General features: G+C 47.8%; 2 protein-coding genes across 2 annotated transcripts; one reads left to right on the forward strand and one right to left on the reverse strand.

Annotated features, from left to right (window-relative positions):
* Window positions 1-140: 140 nt before the first annotated feature.
* On the forward strand, window positions 141-1,644 carry aanat1 (arylalkylamine N-acetyltransferase 1). The gene is made up of 3 exons (XM_084685136.1): window positions 141-282; window positions 492-646; window positions 1,336-1,644. The coding sequence occupies exons 1-3, from the start codon at window positions 141-143 to the stop codon at window positions 1,642-1,644; spliced, it is 606 nt and encodes a 201-aa protein (XP_084541262.1).
* Window positions 1,645-4,069: 2,425 nt separating this feature from the next.
* Window positions 4,070-25,201, reverse strand: LOC146237691 (inactive rhomboid protein 2-like). Its single transcript, XM_084685763.1, has 19 exons — window positions 25,084-25,201; window positions 22,548-22,685; window positions 17,990-18,145; window positions 16,302-16,462; window positions 15,783-15,966; window positions 14,968-15,183; window positions 14,458-14,580; window positions 13,982-14,088; window positions 13,320-13,532; window positions 12,656-12,767; window positions 12,245-12,319; window positions 11,764-11,925; window positions 11,439-11,524; window positions 11,021-11,084; window positions 10,777-10,871; window positions 10,461-10,536; window positions 10,197-10,297; window positions 9,361-9,514; window positions 4,070-6,115 (listed from the first exon to the last, which is right to left on the reverse strand). Exons 3-19 carry the CDS (start codon window positions 18,131-18,133, stop codon window positions 5,696-5,698), a joined length of 2,493 nt encoding a protein of 830 aa, XP_084541889.1. The 5' UTR covers window positions 18,134-18,145; window positions 22,548-22,685; window positions 25,084-25,201; the 3' UTR covers window positions 4,070-5,695.
* Between the last annotated feature and the right edge of the window lie 408 nt (window positions 25,202-25,609).

Raw genomic sequence — 25,609 nt, forward strand, 5'->3', positions numbered from 1 at the left:
CATGGCGCAGCACTCTAACATCAGTCCTTAACGCACAGCGAGGTCGTTTGGATTGGTTCAAGTTAACATTAAAGACCGAGCGGCAATTTGGGCATAAAGTCAAATAGAATTATCTAAAGTTGTGATTTTGAATCGACACCATGTCTGTAGTCAGCGCCTTGCCTTTCATGAGGCCCCTTCAGATTTCCCCGGGGCGCCAACGTCGCCACACGCTCCCGGCCAGTGAGTTCCGTTCGCTGAGCCCAGAGGACGCAATCAGCGTGTTTGAGATAGAGAGGGAAGGTAAGCCAACGGATTCTGATACACTCTGATAAATGTAACTTTTCTGACTTGATTCCTTTTTCGTTCTTATTTTCTTTTTGATTTCTTATACAATTTGTTTAAATGTCAGGACCAACTTAGAACAAGTACTCAGCATGTGAATGTATTAGGCTATATACTAATCCATACTACATAGTAGAAGGCTAATCAATCCTTTTCTACCTTCACAGCCTTCATCTCAGTATCTGGCGAGTGCCCTCTCCACCTCGACGAGGTGCGCCACTTCTTAACGCTGTGTCCTGAGCTGTCCCTTGGCTGGTTTGAGGAGGGACGGTTGGTGGCTTTCATCATAGGCTCTCTGTGGGACCAGGACAAGCTAACCACGGTAGGACCTACACATATGTGCTAACTACACCTGCTAGCAGACAGATGGACGTTTTATATAAGTATTTCGAAATGCAGTTTGATTGTGTTAGTAAGGTATTACAACAATTGGCATATATATGGGGGTCAGATCTCTGAATGGTTAGGGAGTCGGGCTATTAATCAGAAGGTTGTTGCTTCGATTCCCTGCCGTGCCAAATGACGTTGTGTCCTTGGGTAAGGCACTTCACCCTACTTGCCTCTGGGAGAATGTCCCTGTACTTACTGCAAGTCGCTCTGGATAAGAGCGTCTGCTAAATGACTAAATGTAAATGTTATATACAACTGAAGCATTCCCCAAAAACGTAAAAGTTTGTGTTATAAATTAAGTCATTAAACTGACACTCTTATCCAGAGCGATTTACAGTAAGTACAGGGACATTCCCCCCGGGGCAAGTAGGGTGAAGTGCCTTGCCCAAGGACACAAAGTCATTTGGCACGGCCGGGGAATCGAACTGGCGACCTTCAAATTACTAGCCCGACTCCCTCACCGCTCAGCCACCTGACTCCCTGTTCATCATGCAGCAAATGTAAGAACATCTGAAGAGGCACAACAAGAGTGATGCTTTCGGACGATCGACACATTCTCCTCCAAACATTCCCCATATACTTAAAGAGGATCTCCTCTCCTTCCTCCCCTTCGCCGTCCAGGATGCCCTGATCCTGCACAAGCCTCACGGCACCACAGTTCACATCCACGTCCTGGCCGTCCACCGCACCTTCCGCCAGCAGGGCAAGGGCTCCATCCTGCTGTGGCGCTACCTGCAGTACCTGCGCTGCCAGCCCCGCGTACGCCGCGCGGTCCTCATGTGTGAGGACTTCCTGGTTCCCTTCTACCGAAAGTCTGGCTTCAAAGTTCACGGCCCCAGCGAGATAACCGTGGGGCCCCTGACATTCACGGAGATGTACCACCACATCAGGGGCCACGCCTTCATGCGGCGCAACAGCGGTTGTGTCTGAGCTTTGGTGAGAGTGTAAGTGGATTCCTGCCAGAGGCGTTGTTAAAACTCTACTGGGGCACAGGCCCCTATTCATATCCCTTTTTTTTTCTTTCAAGTGTGCTGCGCACAATGCACTACTAGGCTATAGGAACTCCCCTTGCTTAACCCACTATACAACAGTTCAGGGAAGCAAGTTTGATATCAGCATTGGCAGGGACATTAATGCTAGCGCGCAAATCTTTTCACATTCATTTGAGCACTTCATGTAATATTGTTTTTATGTTTTAGTCAAAATAAGATGATCTGTAGGCCTATCATTTAGAAACTTTCTTTAGTTTTGTAATGTTTTCTTAGCCTACCTCAATTCTGACTTGTGTGCCGAGTCCGACACCTGGACTTCTGTGTGCGTGCTGCAGTGGCTATTTGGCAAGCTCAGAAGAGCGCTCTGACATGGAATTCTACGTGCATCGGTTTGTGTTTTCGGTTAAACACTTTTACAAGCGTTGATTGGGATACTGCGTTTATTTTTTCCGGGATTTTCAATCTAAATGAATGCACTGACTAATAAAGTTAATTGTTAAAACTCAAACTTTTGATTTTACTGGGGCACAGCAGATTTATACTGGGGCACGTGCCCCCGTAAAAAGGGTGTAACGACGCCCCTGATTCCTGCCCAAGTGGGAACGAGAGAGGGTTGGGTCCTGCTCTCCGAGGATACAGGGTCTGTAAAGAAGGCTCTTGCTAATGTGAGCCAGGTCTGTATGTGGCTGGATGTCTGTACTAAAATGGGTTAGCGTTGCACAGTGTTTGCCCTGCCTGCCAGGTATGTGTCGGTGATAGCAGATGACCCTGGTCACACCAGACCAATCTCTGCCTGCCAACCAACCAACCAATCCCAACTCACCATATTAATGGAATTACAGCTTGTCAGTTATAGAACTACACATTTTAAGGCATAAGTTATGTTAATAAATAAATCTAAATAGAGCTAACTGCCTAATTAACAAATTGTTTTGTAATTTGAGCATTATATGGAGCATCAAAAGGACTACAGATTTTTCTATATTGCATATATGGACATTTTATTTATGTTTTTTCAATATTATTTTGTATTAATGCTGGACATTTCTTAATAATTATTTTTTTTATTAGTTTGCTGCAGGGAGAGCAGTGGCAATTGAAATGTGCTGCAGTTCACTGCATAATATGTTGCAATGGATACTTTATGGAATCCCTCCATCAGTTACCCTAACTGTGGTTAATTGAGTTGAGATTGACTGTGCAATGTAGGTGTCAACTCGCTATGAGTTGATGTCTTGTGGTTTCACTGGTTGTGTGTCTGTGCATTGCAAGCATTAAAAATAGCTTCAACTCAGCATCCCTTTTACTGTGTTCTCTTGATCCAAGCAACCTGCAAGGAGGCTTTCTTATTTCCATGTCAAATTGTAATAGTTGTCATTATTTAATTATATGTCTTTTTAAATTTTTTTTCATACCTTTTTTTCATAAGCACTGGGCAAATTCAATGACTATAAAAGTATGTAAACAAAGTATGTTTACAAAGTTTACAAAGTATGTAAAATGTATCCCAATCATAAACACATGACCCTATACGGTAGAATGCGCTTCTACTGTAAGCCTAAATGCTCTATTTAGACATGCCAGGGGAGAGACATGAGAACATGGCTTCGTCTGTTGCAGATTGATTAGAAACAGCCCGCCTCTTTCTCCTCAGGCTCGAGTGATTGGACAACTAAAAGGCAGAGACTGCTGTCAATCTCCATAAGCAGGTATTACCACTGCACCTGTTTACTGGCACCAAGCACCCAACAGTAAACATATCCAGCAAGCAGCATTAGAGTTGGTGTGAGCCTGGTGTGTTCGTGTGTAGAATAGGCTAAAGGTCTTATTAGGGTACTGCGTACGGAGATAATTAAGTTATCAACTGAGTGATACTGTGTTTTGGGTGAATAGTTAGCCCTTTCCCCATTCCTGTCTGGGTCTACATCCTATAAACATGTGTTCTTCAAGAATACTGTAGCACCATTTTTTGGCTCGTGCCTACATGAGGTCTGTATCCAAGATTTTCCAAACTAATGTTTTGTAAATAAAGTGAACATTTTTCTTTTTTTGCATGTTTCATGGGACTCAATACATGTCCTTTTGAACCACACTCAAACAGATGTAGGCTACAGGGGGGCTTAAGTGGCCTACTGGGATTAAAGTTGAGGGGTAATTTAGTCCTCAATCCTGAAGACTACTTCTATTCCTGGCTCTACATCTCCACCTGCCTGGAAAAACCAGACAAAACATTTAGTAGGAGTCAGATCTCCATTCAGGCTGGTATTTAAAATCAGTACAGAATGCCAGGATGCAACTTACCTTCATAGAGCAATTAAAACCGTATTAAGACAACCCCATTAGTTGTAAGACAAGAAGCATAATACCATAATTACATTTAATTTCAGGGCCGTTGTGATTTTTTTCATACATACATAATTTGATACATACATAATTTGAAGAATAACATAAAATACAGTGATACAACACTCTCACATTTCCTTTTTTAGTCCAATAAATAGCAAAATTATTTTGGTCCGATTGCCAATGTAGAAACATCTTCACTACATGCAATTATTTTGCAAATGTACAGTACAGAGTAGGACATGGTTCAATTTAAAGACTCAAGGCTCAAGGCGTATAAACATCACAAAAAGGCACTGTGAATTCCTACACAGAAGTGGGGATGAAAAATGAGGATGCAAGTGACTTCCAGAGGCTGTTCAAATTTGTCCCAAAAAATCTAATGACAATGACATCAAAATGGTTGTCACGTTCACCCATGACACCACCAGTAGACCACGGGGTGAGTAAAGTGACAAAGCAAAGTTTATCTAGAATATGTCCTGCCTAAATCTGTTTCAACGCGGCAGTTCAACTTTCAGGAAGTGTGTGTCAGCCGTTTAGGGCAAACATCTTCCAAGACAAACATGAAATATAGACCAAGGAAGTTTTCCTCCTTCTAGTAATTTCCATTGACGACCTCCTGGATCACTGCCAGATACAGTGCTAATGATTTTCCGCCCAAAGGTTTTTTTTGTACATAATAGACGGAACATTGACATTTCTAGTGGAGAATCCAGAAATAGTTTTTCATCACTATCAGTTTGAAAACGATCTTTTGAAAGGAGCAAAGTAAGAGCATGGGTAAGTCCAATATGGCATAATTATGGCTAACAGAAATCTTTGTGTGTTCATACAGTAGTGTTCGAACTCCAGCCTTGTCTTTGAGGCTGCGGCACAAAGTTCCAATGGTCGTTTTGCTGTAGTACCTAGTGAATGAAAACACCAGCGGACTGACATTTAGGATTCGGATGGCATAGTTGGTGCATTAGGCAGCTGGTGATGTTTGATGACATTCTGGCAGGTTTTATTAAATGTGTTTCATCTTTTCCATCTTAAAATGAAAGACTCACTGTTCCTTTACAACAGCTGGTATCTGACAGCTGATGAAAATTCAATGTAACACTAGCCGGCACTTACACTTGACAAGCAACTCATGAATTAATGAATATATGTATTTAAAAAAAAAGCTAATCTGAAAAAGATACAGTATGTATGAGGAAAATTGGTGTATGTAATATCAGTGACAATGACATGTCATGAACACAGGATGAAACAGAATTTGAAATGAGAAATGATAGTTTTCCATACCTTTGAATATATGTAGAAAAACAAGTACAAAAGTTAAGAGGCATTGGTAATACGTAGATAAAATAACTGTCTATAACATTATCCGCAATTACAGTAGTCTACACTGATATAGCAACTTCAGTCAGATTCAGAGGCTCCGATGATCATCCGATCCCCGAAGACAGCGCAAAACACATTGGAGTCCATCTCTGGGCCCTCAAAAAATCTCGTCCTCCAGCCGGTCACACTGAACACTTTGAAAAGCCATCTCCCTTAGCAGCTCCCATCCCTTTGCGGTTCCCGTCCCCCGTATCTGAAGTCTTTGTAGCTTGCTAGCATGCCGTCAAGCCAGGTAGTGAGCTCCGGCGACCCGGAGGCTAGTGCACCACGTGATCGATCTCGTACTTCTCGCAAAAATTGCTGGTGAAGGGCAAGCAGGTGAGGTGCTCCAGCCAGTGCCAGTGGATGGGGTAGACGTAGAACCAGATGAAGAGCGAGGAGAGCAGACCAAGGTAGACCAGGAGCGAGAGCAGGATGAGGATCCTCTTCCGGTACTTGTCGAAGTTCCCGAAGGTGACGTAGGGCAAGAAGGCGAAGGACAGCAACAGGCCGCTCAGGAAGCCGAAGATGTGGGCGATGTTGTCGATCCAGGGCAGGAGGCCGCACAGGAAGAGGAAGAGGACGATTCCCACCAGTTTGAGGAAGGCCTTCCGGGGGTTCTCCAACATCTGCCAGCCTTGGAAGAGCTCCACAAACAGACAGGCCAGCAACCCAAACTGGGAACCAGCTGGTCCAACCTAGACAACCACACAGGGAGAGAGATTCTAATGGTTAGAGTAGGGCCACACAACATTAACTTACCGAAGTAAAATGGGGTGAAAAAATGTATTCTCAACATGAAACAATGCTTAGTGGGATGTATGCTGAAATAGTTGACAGGAAGCTTTCAGAGGTACAGATTGGAGTTTATTCCAACAATTTACAAAACACATCTAACCACGATGACATGTCACAGCTGCATATTACCAGTCCCATGAGTGAGTCAAATACAACGTTTTGAAGATCCACACACCCATAGAAGTTCAGGATTTCCGGGAGGTTCCGAGTCACCTTTCCCTTTGACCTGATTAGATTGACGTCATGGCTCCAATGGTTAGCTGAGGGCAGGTGGCTAATCTGGAAGTACAACCTCTCTCCCCAGGTGGGACGGAGGGAGCGTTCATCCCCCTACACATGCCTCAGCCACGCGGTGCACACCCGCTCACCTTGGGTTAAACTACACACAGTTTTGTGTCGCAAACCAGTACGAATACATTTGAGTATGATACTAGTTTGGAGTATAAAGAGGGCACGTTTTTAAATGGCGAAAGATCCTCTGTAGATCAGCTGACAGCTTGACCGAGGACCTTACAAACAAACGTCAGAGCTCTTTCAACCAATGGGCATCATTACATCATATCACTCCACTCAGTGACAGTCTCCACTCCAGTTGTGATCTCGTTGGAGGGCCGGTACATGACAAGACGCTTCGACCGGCGCTGCTAAGCCCCTCCCACCTGTGTGTGGTGCTCCCATGCCTCTGTGAGTGACAGCTCTTCATCTTAACTCCTTATGACAGGTGACACAAGAGTAATCTCACAAGCACTTTTACTTCCAGCTGTTGGAAGGGGATTAAAAGGAGAAGGTGGCTCCACGAAGCTCTGTGCTGAGGCGATCCATCGGAACGGATCTCATCGCAGCATGACCTTCGAAAAAGGCGAGAACTACGGAAGGCTACAGACGAACGTTCTAGAAGTCGGACTTACGAGAACGTAGAAGTTGGAACTGTCCGTTCAATAACCTCTAGTTCACAGAGTTTGAACCTCAACGCTCATCGACACCAACGTGACGACGTCCCCCGGTGTGTGGGCTCATAAAGGTTTCTCCATCTTATCTTATACAAGTTATTGAACAGTATGGGACGCCATCCTTTGACACAACACGTCGGGCGAATCCCAAAAGCACCTGGTGTGCCACTTCACCTTCCACTTCATTTCCAGCTCGTGTGACACCATGAGGAGCGCTCGCCGACAGAGGACCGCATCGTGGGGTGTCGTTAACTCCGGTAATTAGATCATCTCCTCTTATTCAAACTGGCCGCTAAGTGGCTTGGTAGTGGGCTTGTCCTCCCCCCCCCCCCCCCCAAGCATCGTAACGTGTCAGCGCACACACGCAGCAGACGAGGATATGATTCAGGTCAGCGTGTGTTTACTGTAGGTCCTAAACCATTGTGTACGCTGTCATACATCACTGTATGGGGCCAGACGAGACTTTTGGTTAGGGACGTGCGGTAACTCTAAGCAAATAATTGCTTTCTCGAAACCAACGTCTGGAAGTGGAAAATACCACATATGGGTTGTTTAATTACTGTTTGCCAGCCCACACAATAGAATAATGGGCTAATCTGTGATAGAGCTTTACTGGCATTGGCTGGACAACTGACCAGTGCCAGTAAATGTGGGTAATCCTGTCCTTCAACTGGGTTAATAACCCAGGAACAAAACATGCTTGATGCTTCCTGAACTGTGGTCCGAACAATGAGCATTTTATGCACTGGGAGTCCATTCATTTGATAGACAAAAACAAGGAATTGTTTCTGTTCTTCATTATTTGGATGGGACAGTGTAAGGGCTTGTCAGGAGGGCATGTGACATCACTTCCTGCACTGTCTACATTTAGCCATTGCTGTTTCAGCAGCCCTCCTCTTCCTCCTCCTCCTCCTCATCCCACTCACAGACAGCATTAACCCCCCCCCCCTCATCCTTCAAGAGGATTGTTCTATTTCCATGGGCACATCATACAGGAGATAAAGGAATGGATTAGACCTGAGGATGACCACATAACGAACATCAACAACCAGTTTGAGCCGGAGTGAAAAAGACATGTTGGAGTTCTGTGTGTTTGGGTGTGTGTGGAGAGGGGGGGGAGCAAGTGTGTGTGTGTGTGTTTGTGGAGGGGGGGAGCAAGTGTGTGTGTGTGTGTACAGTATGCGTATGTGTGCCTACACTTTAACTAGTGACACAGCCAATGAAGTGGACATAAGCTGATTAATTTACTAATCAGTATGAACTTAATATATCCAATAAGAACATTTATAAAGTATTTTGTTTGTAAATACGTAGCATATTGTCCAATACAGGGCCGGTCCTTCATATAGGCGACATAGGCAGCCGCCTAGGGCGGCGTGAAGAGGGGGGCGGCATTTTCCCAAGTGCATCCATTAATGAACCCTCCCCCTACTACCAGCAAAGCAGAGGGCGCAAACCGCGCCACGTCATATGTCCGTGTTGTGGTTGTGGGGGCGGCACCCCGATTTGCGCTCCCGGGGGCGGGGATGAAGTGGTGCTGGTGAATAAATCTTGCCTAGGGCGCCAAATGTGCTAGGACCGGTACTGGTCTAATAAAGCAAGGCTGAATTGGAGGTTTCCCATAGTCTGCCACTAGAGGGAGACAGACACAGCACCACAACAGGTGGGTAGTGCCTCACCTCTCTGAGGTGAATGACCACCAACATAATGACTACACTTCTGAAGTGAACGTTGCTGTGGTGAGAGACTGAAGGGCAGGGGACGCTGGAGTTTGGCAGATCAGCCCAGGGCAGGGGAGGCTGGATGGAGAGCTGTTTCCTCTCCAGACAGGGTTACTGATATCCAGTTCCCGTAATCTCCCTCTCCAAAGCTCCAGTTAACTCCAGTGAGTAAGCCGAGTGGCTGACCGTGTGAAGCTATGGATGCCCCTCCCCCTCCCCTCCTCCCCTCTTTCTCTCACGCCACTTAGCTGCCAGCTTGCATGCAAAACACCTGACGGGCTCAGTGGAGATACGCCATGCGGCGCGGGAGAACACTGGGGGGAATGGGATAGGGCTCGGGCGGGAAGGTAGGAGGAGAGCGTGTCCTTTTCGATGCGTTTTATTGACCGTACATGTTGTCGTCCATGTATTGCTTTCTGTAGGGTTAACGTGTGTGTGGTGTGTGTGTCGTGTGTGTGTGGTGTGTGTGTGTACCTCAGGTCGGTAGGGCAGGAAGAGGGCGCTGGCCAGGTTGCCAGTGATGCCGCTGAGGATGTAGATGATGGAGATGCGGACCCAGCCGGCCAGCTTCTCCAGGTCCCTCAGGATGGTCATCTGGAACACCACAGACACCAGGCAGTGCAGCAGGCTGTACACACACACACACACACACGTACATACAAAGACACAGGCTGTCAGTCAACACTTTACAAGCATCTAGCACACAGTACCTACAAACACACGCAAACACCCACACAGTTACAATTTGTCTATATCAGCACGCGCACACAAACAAACAACATTCCCATACTCGGCCTCACTTATCCCCACCATGGGTGGGAAAAACCCTCAAAACTGTATTTGCCTCTAAGCTTCTACTTATTGGCCTAAGGGAAATCCCATTAGGGCTTGCATTTCCACTCATGTGCCTCCAGTGGGCGTGGGTGGGCAGTGGGGAGGCAGTCAGTGACCAGGACTATGGGAGTGGAGGAGAGGAGAAGGAGAGGAGAAGGAGAGGGAGAGGGAGAGGGTGAGGAGAAGGAGAGGGAGAGGGAGAGGGAGAGGGAGAGGGAGAGGGAGAGGAGAGGAGAGGAGAGGAGAGGAGAGGAGAGGAGAGGAGAGGAAAGGAGAGGAGAGGAGAGGAGAGGAGAGGAGAGGAGAGGAGAGGAGAGGAGAGGAGAGGAGAGGAGAGGAGAGGAGAGGAGAGGAGAGGAGAGGGAGGGAGAAGGAGAGGAGGAGTAGGAGAAGGAGTGGAGGAGGAGGAGGAGAGAAGGAGTGGAGGAGGAGGAGAGAAGGCGATCCCATCAGCGGATCTCCGTGTGTGTCTGTACCCGGCGTGGAGGAAGAGGGAGAGCCACAGCCTGTAGAACTGGTCTGGCACGTCTGGGTTGAGGAAGGGCAGCAGGCCGCACACATCGTCCAGACAGTGGATCTGTCGACAGACACAGGGTCAGTTCACCTGCTCCCACTTTGTTTAGCTCTGGGGTACCCTGTTGTTCCTCACGACCCTCTTGAGCTGCGTGGTCATGGTAACATGCAGACGCAATCACACATAACCCAGACATACAGGGTACATGACACACAAACACACAAACCTGGGAGCAGAGGGTGGCTTCCTCGTGGAAGTACCCATGCATGAATGAGCAGTATTCTCTTGTAGTGATCTCACACCTGTCCAGAAGACAGGTCCAGGAGACAGAGAGAGAGAGCGAGAGAGAGAGCATGACAAGTCACCCTTCCATACAAAATATCCAGCTCTCCTAACGGACACTGGATCTTTCGTCCTCGAACCCAGAGTCACGTATGGGGAACGTGTTCAGCAAACAAGGACACAGCACTTCAATATGTAACCATGTCAATAAACAAAGCGACTGCAGTGGGACTAGAGACACGGATCTCCATGGGTCCTACCTGCCCTTGGTCCCTATGCAGCAGGGCCGGCCCTTGATGTTGCAGTCCATGTGTCTGTAGCCTGTGTGGTTGGACTTCCGGGGGTACGTGCAGAGCTTGGGGGAAGGGGGAAGGGCAGAGTGACTTCCACGGACGTGCCTTGAGATGAGATGAGTTCTGTGGCTATTACTCGCTAACAATGAAAGGGTTGGTTGCTGTGGTTTCCCTTCACAGAAAGGTCACGGCAACCGGTGCCGTCACTCACCGGCCACTGTGTGATGTCGTCTGGCCAGACGTGGGGCTCCGCCGAGGCAGGCTCCTCGCAGGTCCTGCTCCCAGCATGCAACAGGAGACAAAGAAAAGACACACTGATACACTGGTAGTGGGTTGACACAAGAGTTTTTCGGCATCAGTGTTATAGTTGTGCACTTGAGATCAAATCTGTTAGTTTTGACAAAGCCTGAGACAGAGAAAGTGACAGACAGGCAGTCACAAAGACAGACAGACAGACAGACAGGTAGGCAGACAGACAGACAGGTAGACAGACAGACAGACAGACAGACAGACAGACAGGTAGGTAGACAGACAGACAGACAGACAGACAGACAGACAGACAGACAGACAGACAGACAGACAGACAGACAGACAGACAGACAGACAGGTAGGTAGGTAGGCAGACAGACCTGGGGTCCTGGTGACACACAGATCCAGAGGACCTGATGACGTCCACATCCGTGTTCTTCCACTTAATAAAGGTGGCCAGAGTTTCCTGCACACAACCAAAGAAACAGACCCTTCTCATGTATTCATGTAACAATGCTGGATGGATCAGTAATGTGTGTGTGACTGCGTGTGAGTGTGTAAGTGTGTGTGTGAGTGAGTGAGTGTGTAAGTGTGTACGTGTGACTAAGTGAGTGTGCGTGTGTGTGTGTGAGTGAGTGTGTGTGTAAGTGTGTGTGTGTGACTAAGTGTGTGTGAGTGTGTGTGAGTGTGTGTATGTGTGTGTACCGAGCACTGGGCTGAGAGAGTCTGGACGCAGCCAGAGTTGTCATTCTGGACGCAGCAGCCAGACTCCCTCTCCAGGTCCTTGGCCATCTGGATGAGCCGGACTATCTGGCTGTCCTGACGGATACACGGGGAGAACTTGGCCCCCAGATGGATCAGGTCATCCTGAGAGAGGGAGAAAAACACTAACACAATAAACCTGGCAACCCCGCAGAATTTGGCACACCACTCTTTACAGAATACAATAAGGAAAAACAACAATCCACATTGAGCGGACACCACTCGGAAGTGACGGTAAACATGACTACAAAAATGACATACAGCTGGAAGCTTCCCTTTGATGGTACAGTGACAATACCTTACAGTGTAACGTCAACAAACAGAGTTTGAAATAAGTACTTTCTGCTTCAACCTCTATATTTGACCCAGGTCTGCTCGGTAGCTAACAGGTTGAGAAGAGAGTGTGAGGAGACTGAATACTCACAGAACCAGGCCCGATCCAGAAGTTCTCCTGCTGGACGTACTTGACGCTCTCATAGATGCCCTTGTTCTTCAACACCTACAGGGGGCACCAGAGAGACACCATCAGACACAGGCATGATCCATCTGATTCTGCGATAATCCCGCCATCACTAATCCACAGTCCGGGGACAGTCCGTCCACAAAAGACAGCATACTGTCATGTGCGTTGGTTAAATCCACTCGAGATTTCGAATGAAATATTCCAAATAGGCCTTCAGCCCTCTCTGACAGTCTGACGCGAGGAGATTGACTTCACTTCAGTTTAAAGAGCAGGCGCCGCTACTCTTCTATGGTCTCCCTCGTCTCGTCCACCAAGACGGTGCTGGACCCCTGGCAGTGGTCCCAGGGGTGGGGTGGGGCTGGGGTGGCTCACCAGGTCGGAGGTGGAGTGCTGGGCGAACCCCACAGGGGCAAAGCCGTAGGTGCAGCAAGCCAGCAGGGTGATGACCACGTGGACGAAGGTGATCCAGTAGGTGAAGTAGGGCCTGGTGGGGGAGAGGGGAAGGTGGAACAAAGTACTGTGAGAGGAAGGATGGATCAAGTTCCTAATGTTCTGGAAATCCTTCATCCAGAGGAGGGCTGAATGCTTGTCTCCCGGAACGCAAAGTTCGGAGGCTCACAAACGCGTGCGCGCATGGGCGCGTGTGTAACATTAGTACATGTAGTCATTTATCAGACGCTCTTATCCAGAGCGACTTACAGTAAGTACAGGGACTTTCTCCCAGAGGCAAGTAGGGTTAAGTGCCTTGCCCAAGGACACAACGTCATTTGGCACAGCCGGGAATGGAACCAACAACCTTCTGATTAATAGCCCGACTCCCTAACCGCTCAGCCATCTGACCCCACATTAGGCATGCTTGAAAGAGAGAAAGAGATGACTTTTGTGCCAAAGAAAGAGGGACGGACGTGCATCTTAACAGAACGCTTCTGCAAAGCCTACTACACGTCCGATCCTTGCGCCAACAACCCCACAATAACCAACCGCGCAGCCCCCCCCCCCCCCCACCAAAACCCCCCGTCGCCCCCGGCGACCTCACCTGTGACTGTGGAAGTCGTCCAGCTGCTGCTGTACGTGGCTACTGATGCTGCGGCGGTAGTGGCGGTTCAGCCACTTGCCCACCACGCCCATCCCGTACTGCCGCTTGGGCCGGTCAAAGGCAAAGTGCTTCACCTTGGAGGCGATGCGCCGGCCGCGCTGGGGCCCCCTGGTGGCCTCGTGCAGGGCGGCAGGGGCCTTGGTGAGGTCCTTGCTGTGGAGGAGAGAGGGAGGGAGGGAGGAGAGGAGGTATGAGAGGAAAGGAGGGGGCAGGTAGAGAATGACGGGAGAGAGGAGGGAGCGAGAGGGAAAGAGAGTAGAGGGAGGGAGGGAGGGAGGGAGGTATGAGAGGAAAGGAGGAGAGGGGGCAGGTAGAGAATGACGGGAGAGAGGAGGGAGCGAGAGGGAAAGAGAGTAGAAGGAGGGAGGGAATGAAGGTGTGAGAGAACAGTATGAACGGTGGTTCAAAATAGGAAGTGTCAATGAGATACAGTGGAAACTGTTTTGATGGATGAAAGGGCGGTTAGGAAGAGAGACGGGGTATAGAGGACTATTGACAGCGTGGAGAAAACACACTCAAATGCACCTTGAACACATCTCGTCTCCATCTATACATCCCTGCATCCCCCCCTCTCCCTCCCTCCTGCTTGTGGAGCTACTCACTGGCTCTGGTAAGGCTCGGGGTGGTCCATGGGGGCGAAGGAGGCCGACATGGGGGGAGACTCGAACACATCGTCCGCCATAGAGTACAGCTCATCATGGGCATCCACCTGGAGGGGGGGTGCAGGGGGGAGAGGGACAGAGAGTGAGAGTGACAGATAAAGAGAGATGAACAAATGGAGAGAGAGAGAGAGAGAGAGTGACAGAGAGAGAGAGAGAGAGAGAGAGAGAGAGAGAGAGAGAGAGAGAGAGAGAGAGAGAGAGAGAGAGAGAGAGAGAGAGAGAGAGAGAGAGAGAGAGATAATAGAGAGAAATAGGGAAGGGAGTGTGTGAGTAATCTTTGAAAAAGGGGAGGGCGAGTTCAAAAGACTTGTACGGCACAGACAGAAGGGTGACTGGGAGAGAGGAGAGGGAGAAGAAGAAAAAAAAGCGAGAGAATGAGAGGAAGGCGGCCAGGAGGAGGTGAGAGGCTTCCTGACCTTGCTGTAGAACACGTTGGTGTCGGCAGAGTCCACCGTGTCCTCCTCCAGCCAGCTGGGCCTGGCGAAGCTGCGGCGGGGGTAACTGCGGCCCGTCTGGGAGCCCGTTAAACCCGTACGCCCCTGGTGGGGGAGGGGGGTGTTAGAGGGATATCCGTGTACGGTACAGGGGCCCACGAGCACCAGACACCGTCTCTATCAGAGTCAATAAAAGACGCCGCACGCCGACACGTAACCACATGCACGAAACGTTCTACTCAGTCGAAAGACAGGGGCTTTTGGTCGATCTCAATGTGCTTTCGTAGAAGCGCCCGATCGCATAGTACGAACGCGCAGCAGACTGAGGGAGACGAGGACCACACGACGAGCTAACGCCGTGTCGACCCGCAGCCCGCGGCGTCACTGACCCGAAAAACAGTTGCTTAAAAAAAAATTGTATATATGTCTTGTCAAACTTTCGAACCCATGACCCTGTGACTCCACCCCCCCCCCCCCCTCCCCCAAACTGACCTTCATCAGGTTGGAGGCAGCGCGGATGCTCATGCGGGCCACCGACTCCCTCTTGCGGCGGGGGGGGCGGGCGGGGCCCGAGCGCTGGCTGGTGAAGGAGCAGAGGGATGTCACCCCGGGGGTCAGAGGTCCCAGCGCCGTGTGGGGGGTCCGAGGGCCGCGGTCCGGCTCGTCTGGGTAGCGGAAGGCCCTGCCCCGGGCCAGGGGGTCGATGATCTAGGGAAGAGAGAGCCAATACTCAACACAGATCCACATCAAACATCCTCTCTTTAGGAGCTGAGATTTTCAAAAAGATACACTGTAGGATTTGTATTATCCTAGCCTGGCTTATGTGTTCAAATCTACCCATAATGTAGGCCTTCTGTTGAAAGAGAAGTATTCAGGAAAGAATCTGTAACAAAAAAGTTAGGGATGACAAAGAATTCACAAATCTGTGGGGCGTCCGTCTGCGTGAGCGTGTGTGAGTGTGTGTGTGTGCGTGAGAGAGAATGTGTGAAAAGTGTTGGTGTGAGAGAGAATGTCGAGGCTTGTTATGAAGCCTTGCCAGGAAGCCTACTGGACGCAGGTGATGGAACTAAACCGTGTCTAAACCAAGCTGGTCTCTCTCTCTCTCTGTGCCTCTGCCCTGCTCTCTCTCCCTCCCTCTCTCCCTCTGTCTCTCTCTCTCTGTCTCTCTGTGTGTCTCTCTCTGTGTGTCTCTCTCTGTGTGTCTCTCTCTGTGTCTCTGCCTCCCTCTCTCATACACAGAGTGAAGGAATATGCCTATGACCCAGTGAGGACCAGGGGCCCACATGCTCCAATGCTGCTGCTGCTACCTTGGGCATCTTGGAGGCAGCAGGTGAGTCGAGGCCCTGGTCCATGCTGCCGATGGTCTCCGGCTCCCGGTACTGGGCCTTGAGCTTGCCGTAGCGCTGGCTGCAGTGGCGCAGGCTCTTCCGGTGCCATAACTGCTGCTTGGTCTCGCAGTCCTCCCCCACGCCAAACCACTGGGCTGTACTTCTGGAGGGGGGCGGTGGGGTAGGGGGGGGGGAGACCATTTGGGATAGCCATAAGGAAAGAGAGAGACAGGCAGACAGAGAGAGAGGGGGGCATATAAATAGAGAGAGAGAGAGAGAGAGAGAGGCAGTGAGAGAGAAAGTTAAGAGAAACTTTGGACGTGACAATAAGTGTATCATATGGTGCATTGGTGTTAGACACAAACAACAGGGAATCTGCTGGTCGGATCCCTAGGCTTCTGGAACCTTCCTCCCAGAAGGTCCACATTCTAGCTCTCATGTCTCGCCTTCCCCTTGACACACACACACACACACACACACACACACACAGCCTCCTACCTGCGTATGCTCTGTGACAGGGAGGTCTGCCTGCGGAAGGCCGCCCTCCTCTCCCCGGCGTAGCCGTCTCCCCCTCCTCTTCCGTCCCCTGCGGAGCCGGCTTCAGACAGGGGACTGGCCAGCTGCACGCTCACACTCTTCTTCAGGGACGGACGCAGGGGCTGGTCGGGGGGGGGGACAGGAAGTTAGCACAGCACCACCGAGACATGAGGCTAAGCTAAGTGGGATAGCCGCGGACACATGCTAACATTGAGCGACGATGTCAAAGAGGAGGTCCTCGTCCACTCGCGCGCGCACACACAATACAAGCTGCGCCAATTAGAGTGACCCGTAGGTCAATGGAGGGGTCATTAGTCGTCGTATTCTGTTATCCTGGATGCGGGGGCTTCATTAAAAGAGCGTCGTCTCGCCGTCACGGTGAGACGGCCGAGTCGGCGTGTCGCTGAGTCATTCAGACGGTTAGAGGAGCGCGGGGAGAACCATGTGCTCTGACTGACAGGGGACCAGCGGGGCTCGGCTCGTTAGAGGAGAAGAGGGCTTTTACGGAGCGAAGCATTGGAGCATCCCCTTGGTACAGGCTTGGGCATTCACACACACTCGTACACACACTCCAAAAAGTGGGATTGCGCACACACACACACACACTCAGAAGATTGAGTGCCACACACGTGCAAAAAAGCGGAAAGTGGGATTGCACGCACAAACACACTCCAAAAAGCGTGAGTGCACACACACAGACGACTATGATGATTTGTGACAAGGCGGGGTATAGGAAATGCTTCATCCGTGAAGGAGCAGATCATTTGTGGCTAAATAACCACTTAACGTGAAGGGGCTCTGCCGGGGGCCAGGCAGACATTGAGGAGAGGAGAAGTGAGTTATCCAGGACAACGGAGGCCTGACAAGACCCAATCCACTGACCCCGACTTCACTCCTCTCCCCTCTCCCTTCCTCCGGGCTCCTCCCTCAAGTAGACACACACTCGTCCACTAGGAGTTTGAGGGAGACGTCGGAAACCAGCGCGGAGGCACCGGGAACGATGCAAACGGGCTTGGACAAATCCCAACGTGAGGAATTCCAAATGTGATTTTGAAGTTGCTTTGTCGCGTCTATCAAAGAAGCCTGTGTCTGTGGTGGATGCTTCCTCTTGTTCAGCTAAACTGTACCATAGCTGTGGGTTATATAAGGGGAAATGGGATGTGGGAGGCCCCGGCCAAGTTACAGAGCCTGCCTGCCAGCTGTCCCAAATGCCGGGCTGTCCAATGATATGACATACATGGAGACTGGGGAGGTGCCATATTACTCTGTGTTAATGGTTAGGCCTTTAAACTGGGGTTGGGGCCCCAATAAAACCCAATAGCTGGCTCTGGAACGGCAAAGAGCATATGGAACCACGCAGGACTGTGTCTTAATTATACTGGATGGCTCAATAAAGATGGGGAGATGGCGTTTCAAGAGCAGACATTCCTGTATGCTCTCTTTCCTGTTCCAAAAGCCAGTATGTTGGACTGAAGACCCTTCTATCAAGTCTCAAGCAGAGTTAGAAGGCTTCATAGACGTTTGGAACTCGACGTGCCTTTAAATGTGTACAAAATAAGTCTGACGGGGATGTTTTGAAAGGGATTTTTGAAAGAGATAGGGTAAAGGGTCAAGGTCCAGGGTCAGGGTTAGGGTCATGGTGGTGTCACCTGTTTCACATGATCAACTCTCTCTTGCTGCTCCTCCTCTGGGGGCGGGATGGCTATGACCAGACTGGGCGGCTTCTTGCTTTTCAATCGGCTGTCTGATTGGCTGCCGTTGGGGGGTGGCTCCTCCCCTTCCTGCGACAACATTTTTTCTTAGCTCTGCGGAATGGACGTGAACATACGTAAACAAGAACAGATTAGTTTTGGGGAAATAGTAATGGGAACTAAACGAAAAAACACACTATACTAGCAGGGCTGCCAACTGTCACACATTGGGCGTGAGACATGCATTTCAACCAGTTCACACATTGTATTTGTCACGCTCATTTTGGTTGGCCCCACCAAATCTCACTCCAAGGTGACAAAGTTGGCAGCCCTGTACTAGCTATATTTTCAATATAATTGTCACACATAATTTCCTGAGTTACTGTATGTTCTCTCACATCCTGTGTGGTTGTGGTCACCCAGCACCAAGAACCTCTGACTTATCTTGTCACAAAGATGATCCCAACAAATCGGTCACAAGATTCACTACTTCAATAAGCCACACAGACACCGCAGACGAAACTGTTCTTAGAAAAACTAACCTTTGTTCCTTAAGTTGATCTAAAATAGCGGTTTCCCGCTTTCACACAAAGGTTATGTGCACTGAAAGATCCACGTCGAACAACTGGATATATCCCTTCCAGGAAGCCTGCTAAAATTCCACTGTGTCTTAAATCCACAGCCATGCCATGACAAAGAGCATCCAGCTATATGTGGACTGGGTCAATAGGCCAGAGGGGTAGTCTTAAAATGTCATCTACAGAACATTATAGGCCTTGGCATAGCCTCCATCAGCAGGAGACAAGGCTAAGTTAATGCTAAGCTAATGCTAAGCGCACTCAATAGCTACTGTCCTTCTCTGAGTAGATATAGCTCATATGACTAGGGGACAGCTCCCTAGAGAGGAACCACCCACTAATGTCCTCTATAACCATCAAAAGAACAGGTGGAAGCTAATGATGGTCTGTCAAAACCAACAAGGTTAGTTTCTTTTTTTTCCCCCAATACAATAATAGTTCACTCAATGTCCATTTAATCTAATGAAAGCGCGGCCAGCACATAGACAGGCAGACACACATTTTTCTGATTTCCCAATGCAATTAGCTAATGGGTTACTGCCAGCTTCAAAGCCAAGTGAGCTTTTAATAGTTTTGATGTTGGGACAGTGACCATCTATCGAAGGTTTTCCAGCTATTGATTACAGCATGACAAGGCCCTGAAGGAGCAGTGTTGGGTTATTTTGAAAGGTGAGACCATAGAGGGTTCAGTAGTCGTGCGAATGGATGTGCAGAGGAAAAATGCACACATCCACACAAACAATATGTACATTAATTATGTGCTTTAAAGAGTACACATACGATATAAAGAATGAATGGACATATACACACACACACACGTTATATATGAAAGAATAGGGAAAGAACAAGAGAAAAAGAAAAAAAAAGGAGAGAGGATCACAGACAAAAGCTAATTGCAAAAAAACACATTTGACTCATCAAAGAGTCACATGTTTTGAGGAACAATGACGGTTTTTGCTTTCAGTGAACAAGCAACAAATCACAAGACCCTCAGTTTGATTCATCACCAAAAATAGCGCTGGCTGAGGGAAAACACCAGAGCCTGAAGACAACAATCCTTGTAACTCAGCACTAAATGCCAAATCACCAAATTGTGCAAAATAGCTTCAAGAAAATGGCAAGGAGTGGACTTGCTTTATTGGCAGCTCCCTACAGTAGTGACAACCCCTAAAAATTGTTTAGTATTCAGAGTAGAGTGTTTTTTTAACAGGACACTAATCTACTCCCTTGTCCCGTGCTCAAGACGAAACAATCTTAAGTTTGTTCGCTTTACCAAATGGGCTGCGATATCTTATATCTCCACAATAAACCGCATACAGGCAATGCCTTAAGCCTTCCTCTGATTGTGTAAAACCTGTGCCAGTACATTCCTTACATCATCTCAGTCTGGGGGGGGGGGGAGACACACAGCAGCAGGGAGACATTACACCGAAGAAGTCAATAGCACTGGAGAAGGGGGGGTTGGGGAGGGGGGGGTGGGGGGTGTTCCTTGCATGCCAAGCAGCCACTCAGCTAATGAAATACCCAGTCTGCTTTCACTGATGTTTTATTAGAGGGGCCCAAGTGGTAGACGGTAACCGACCGGTGTCTCAGACCGCGCAGAGACTTCACGTTAGTCTCCCCCGCGGCCGATCGGCAGCGGGAAAATGGGATTTCCTCTTCCATTTGCTTCTTTGAAGCTACGGCCGTTTGACATTTGCATACTGTACTTTATCTTCCACGGTGAGCATGACTCATTCTCTTCCCTGGAAAGGCTCCAGCACTTCATTTAGTGTCCTGATCAATTTATCCTACAGAATGCCAGAACAGCAGTATAGAACGTTTCCAAAAATGCTTCCTGATGTCAGATTATGCGATGGAGGAGAAAAAAAAGACTCCTGACACTCTAAACCCTTTGTTAGACCAGCGTCATGGTTACGATACCATGGCCTATCTGGAACCATGTAAATACAGGTCAATGACCTGAGATGGGTGTCAGAGGGATTTTCATCTGCGAATGAAAAAAATACTGACACACTGAAGGAGATTAGCAAAAGAGGAACATTGGGAGACATTTTCTATTTAACAGATAACCAAATTTGCGCGCAACATACATTTTTATACCCAGTGGGAAAAAATAAGCTGTGGGATTATAAAAGGGTTTGCTCTTAGGGAAAACTTCTCTACATAGTTTCAGCAACAAAACATTTCATCTCCAGACTGAGCAAGTGATCAATGTGTCATGTTTACCTGTAATAATGAATCACAAGTTTGTCTGAATTTGAGTATCTTCTAGAATTAGAAAGGGATTAATCGCCATGAAAGTTTGCACAGACAAAGAATTTGCTTTGCTACAGACTTTGGGAACAGCATCTGGGAGATAATTAGACAATGGCTAAGAGGAAACTTGATTCTGTTCTTTCCGCTTTATTCCCTATCTCACTCCTGTATTTTCCATCGGGCTTCGAAAAGCCGACGAGAACAGTTAAAAAGACTCAAGCACGCAGCCTGATGACATGCAACCAGACTCCCGGGCAAACAGTTCGACACAACCTCGTGAGTCACACACGTGTCACGGTACAGGAGGGACATTCAGGGGTGAGTGACATCAGCCATTGTGCGCTTCTCTTGTGACACAGAAAACAGCCTGTCATCCCAGCCTTTTCCCTGCAGACCTCCTCTCCCTCAGTCTTGATCCATCTGTGCTGAAAGGCAGCGTGAAGAGCACAGCTACAGCCTTCCAACAGGGCTGCATATATTCATACTGTACGTCCAGCAAGATAGCATAGCTACATATGTACAGTAGAGGAGCATATGTGCAGTAGGGTAGAATATATGCAGTAGGGTAGCATATCTCTCTGTATATAGGGTAGCATGTCTACATATACACAGTAGGGCAGGATAATTACATATATACAGTAAGGTAGCATCATTTCGTATATACAGTAAGGTAGTATAATTCCATATATACAGTAAAGTAGCTTAATTCCATATATACAGTAAGGTAGCATAATTCCATATATACAGTAAGGTAGCTTAATTCCATATATACAGTAAGGTACTATAATTCCACTTATACAGTAAGGTAGCATAATTCTATATATACAGTAAGGTAGCTTAATTCCGTATCTACAGTAAGGTAGTATAATTCCATATATACAGTAAGGTAGCATTATTCCATATATACAGTAAGGTAGCATAATTCCATATATACAGGAAGATATGCTTATTGAGGTGCCTGGCCTGTAGTAAGTGTTCTTTATCAGAACTGCATGAATGAATCAATTTTCTTCCTTGTGTTTGGGTCGTTGGCGGGACTGTGAATGCGTGTCCGTGTTAGCGTGCGACTGTGATGTCAAGCTCTAACTATTGTCGTGCGCCAGCTGTCGTCCCACACTGTAGCCTTGGAGACTGGCAAGAGCAGGTTCCCCCCCCAGAAACGTCAAGGTCTGGGAGCTGTCTGAACTTGAAAGCCACTCAGGATAGACAGCCACCTCTGGCTCTGACCCCCACAGCCCCCAAGGATAGGGGGGGGGGGGGGGGGGGGTTTGGGTGGCGTCGGGTTTCTCCTAATCTGTGTTGTGGACTGGGTTTGCTCCAGCAAAGCATGCTCGGGGTAATCTGAAGGTTCCTTCAGAAAGGGATTGAAGAACCGCCAGGCGCCACTACGCCTTTTAGGTGGACAGTGACTGAAGAGGTCACCTGGTTGTCATGTTCACAAAGACATGCGCTGAAATATGTCAAGTACCACAGTACCAAATCATTATGGCTTCAACAACAAACTGACCCCTAACCCCAACTGAATATTGTGCAAAGGATAATTGAGCGCCCACTACTGAAGAAAAAGACAGATGATATGAGATCATTTTAAAGGGGGGGTCTCAAATGATTTGCTGAAACTCAACACCATTTTTTGTCGCATTCTGTGCCGAGGAAAAGGCTGAGGCGTTCCCACTTACTCAGTGATTTGACACCAGGGCTGGGTGTCGCCCGGCGAGCCTTCACAACTACCCTCGAGCGTTTCCGGGCCCAAAACAGGAACTGTCCGTCAGAAGGCCTTCTCACCCCGCCATTCTGCCAAAGTTAACCTTCTTGTCCTGAAAGACAGACGAGAGTAAACCTGGATGAACAGAGAACCGCAACCCTTTTTTTGGTCAACTTGACAACGTCGAGATCTTTCGAGGGCGCCTAGTTTCACATCCCACGTACACTTCAAAAGAAGGCCAGGAGTTGGCGAGTTTGTGCGCGCGCGTGAGCGACCAGAGATGTTTATCCCGGGAGATGACACAATGAAGGCCATGCGAGTCATGCAGAGTAGGGCATGAGAGAGACAGCAGCATGGGCTGTCAGTGTGGCAACAGAAACTACCCCTGCCATCTTGAATCTTAGCCGCAACTCTGTTGTGATCGTGATGACATCGTTGTGCAACACCTAGTGTCTGCTTGTGATAAAAGGGTAGCCTTTCCCCATCTCCAATGGTCATCTGAATACATGTGTTGCCGTTTTATCCTGTACTTTGTTGATGTCTTTCTAACAAGTAGATCTCTTTTCTTTTCTTTTTTTACGGCCCTGGTCTTGAAATCCATCTGACACACACTCCCTAGCATTCCACAGCCGAAAACCTGGATTCTCCACTTCCCTGAGTTTGCGTGTCTAAACCTGCATGGCGGGAAGCTTACCACAAATACCACTCCTACACCCACCATGACCCAATACGTCTGAGAAAACCTCATACATATTTAATGCATGCATACACCCTCAGTGCTGTAGCAGTGCTTGTCGAACTACTTCCAAGATGGTGGGTCAACACTGCCAACATGCCGGGCATGTTTGTTTTTTTTTAAGATTAGAATCAAAGCAGCAATGCCCACAGAGTACAGAGGCACAGGCAGGCGGCCAACCAGGCTTTTCAAGACTGGTAGTGAGATAAAGTCATTGGCTCACTCACGCTGTGAGTGATCTTAACGAGACACAGCAGGGGGCTCGAGACACACGTTACAGTACATGCAGGCAGAACATTCAGTGACATTTCACACTCAAAAGCCTTTCCTCAAAGACAACACCAGGGAATTGGAGATGGGATCAGGCTTTTAGCCACCCGCTTTTGAAGAGAACCGCGATTACAGTTCAGTGATAAAGATTTATTGAACCATTAACATGAATTGACTTTGTGCACGCAATTACAGGCTTTTTGAGGTTTTCTGTATCGCGTATTTGGTTGTCAAACCTAGAAGCTAATGCTTCAGGCAGACACGTGAGTTGGCATGACGATGCAGGAAAGAATGAGCTACTCCGGAGCTACTCCTGGGATCAAGGCATGGTTGCCATGAGATCCACAAGGCCCTGCTAACAGGCGGACATGTTTCAGCACAACAGCTGAGGACAACTGAAACCAAGTGAGGCCCCCAGGAGGGGAAACCGGCAGCATGTCTACATATAAACTGTCCAAGAGTGGACTCTTGAACCAAATCAATCTGTGACGGGAATTCTAAATACCTGTTTATCCAAAGTCAGTTCTCTTTCAAAGTCTTCTAACAGTGAGGTACCTATGCTGTATTTGAATAGTTCAAAATTCTCTGCTCTGTTTTTCCATTGGCTTGGTAGCAGGTGCACTTGTGGTGTAACTGACTTTTCAGGTAGCAACTACAGGCAGGTGCTGTATGGGTCAACAGAGACAACTGCCTACTATACTAACCTGAGTTTAACCTAATTACACTACAGAAGACATCGCTTCCTATGGCTTTCATTTGATGTTGGTCATAAATCTACTGAGTTCACCTCTTTCTCAGCCTTGTAAACATGGTGTTATCTAACAAAGGGTTTCATCAATGACAAAGTGTGACATCTGGAAACTTAGACAATTGGAGCTTCATAAGGCTTTTTAACAGCCTACAGTATAATGCATTCAATTAATTGTTTTGCATGTCGTACATGTGGCAACAATTGGAAAGCCTTACGAAATATGTTGCAACTGTGGAACCATGAACTACATTTATCATCCTGCATAATTTAAAACCATCGGTTTGACCATCGGTTAAATTTTCCGGAAGCTTTTAATTTTTCATATAGCTAATGTCCATGATTAATAGACAAACTGCCAACGAAAGTTACATTGTCATTTGCTAATCAAATGTCTGTGACCGTTGTGTCAACATTCAAACCTTCCCACATTCTTAGAAGCAATGGAGAGCAAGTTTAACAGAAGTTGGAAGGTGGTTCGGAAAATAAAGAAAATGATAATTGTCCTGGACATAACAACGGATATATAATTGTTAGGCACCATCCATACAACTTGCTAAATATGAATTGACGTCTGTACCAACCATTTACATTAGGTTATCCCACGAATGTATTAATTTTCCATGTGCAATGCCTTTTTGTTGTTTCCCTGTCCACGACTGTAAACGCCTTTCTTCTTGACTATACCACATTGTGTTTAAGTCACTTTCGCTTCTAGACTTGAATAAAACGATACATTTCTAAAGAAACACTCACCTTTAAATTAACCGTTTATGAATCAGTCATCAGTTATTCCCGCCAAGTTAAAAATTATGTTTAATAAGTTACTATAATGTAGCGGCAACGTGTTACTTGACTTCCCTTCTTTCCAGATATTCTTGACTGCAGCCAGCTTCACAGTGGAGAAGGGCGGAGTTAATGGTCATACAGCAAACGCTGTTTTAGTCAGAGGAAATTATTAGTAAATGTTTATGAATAATTAACTGTTTATCAGTTTTTTCCTAACAATTGTTGGTCGCGGATAGTAGAATATTGACAGTGGGCACCCGTAGACGTAATGTGAGGACTGTACACCCCTATCAAGACATGTTTAATTTGAAATGCGTAATTTACTAATCATAAAGTACTTCACTAAACTCTAAAGTATATGTATAGTTTTTATTGAAAATAGCTTTCAATAAAAAACTTACGGATAGGTTACTGTAAAATCAGGCAATAAACTTGACCTTACAGGTCTGTCTTTGACTTAATTAGGCCATCTAGTGGTTACATCATAATACAC

Source organism: Hypomesus nipponensis, chromosome 21 (assembly GCF_054491055.1).
Source record: "Hypomesus nipponensis isolate SF chromosome 21, ASM5449105v1, whole genome shotgun sequence".
In the NCBI taxonomy this organism is placed as follows: domain Eukaryota; kingdom Metazoa; phylum Chordata; class Actinopteri; order Osmeriformes; family Osmeridae; genus Hypomesus; species Hypomesus nipponensis.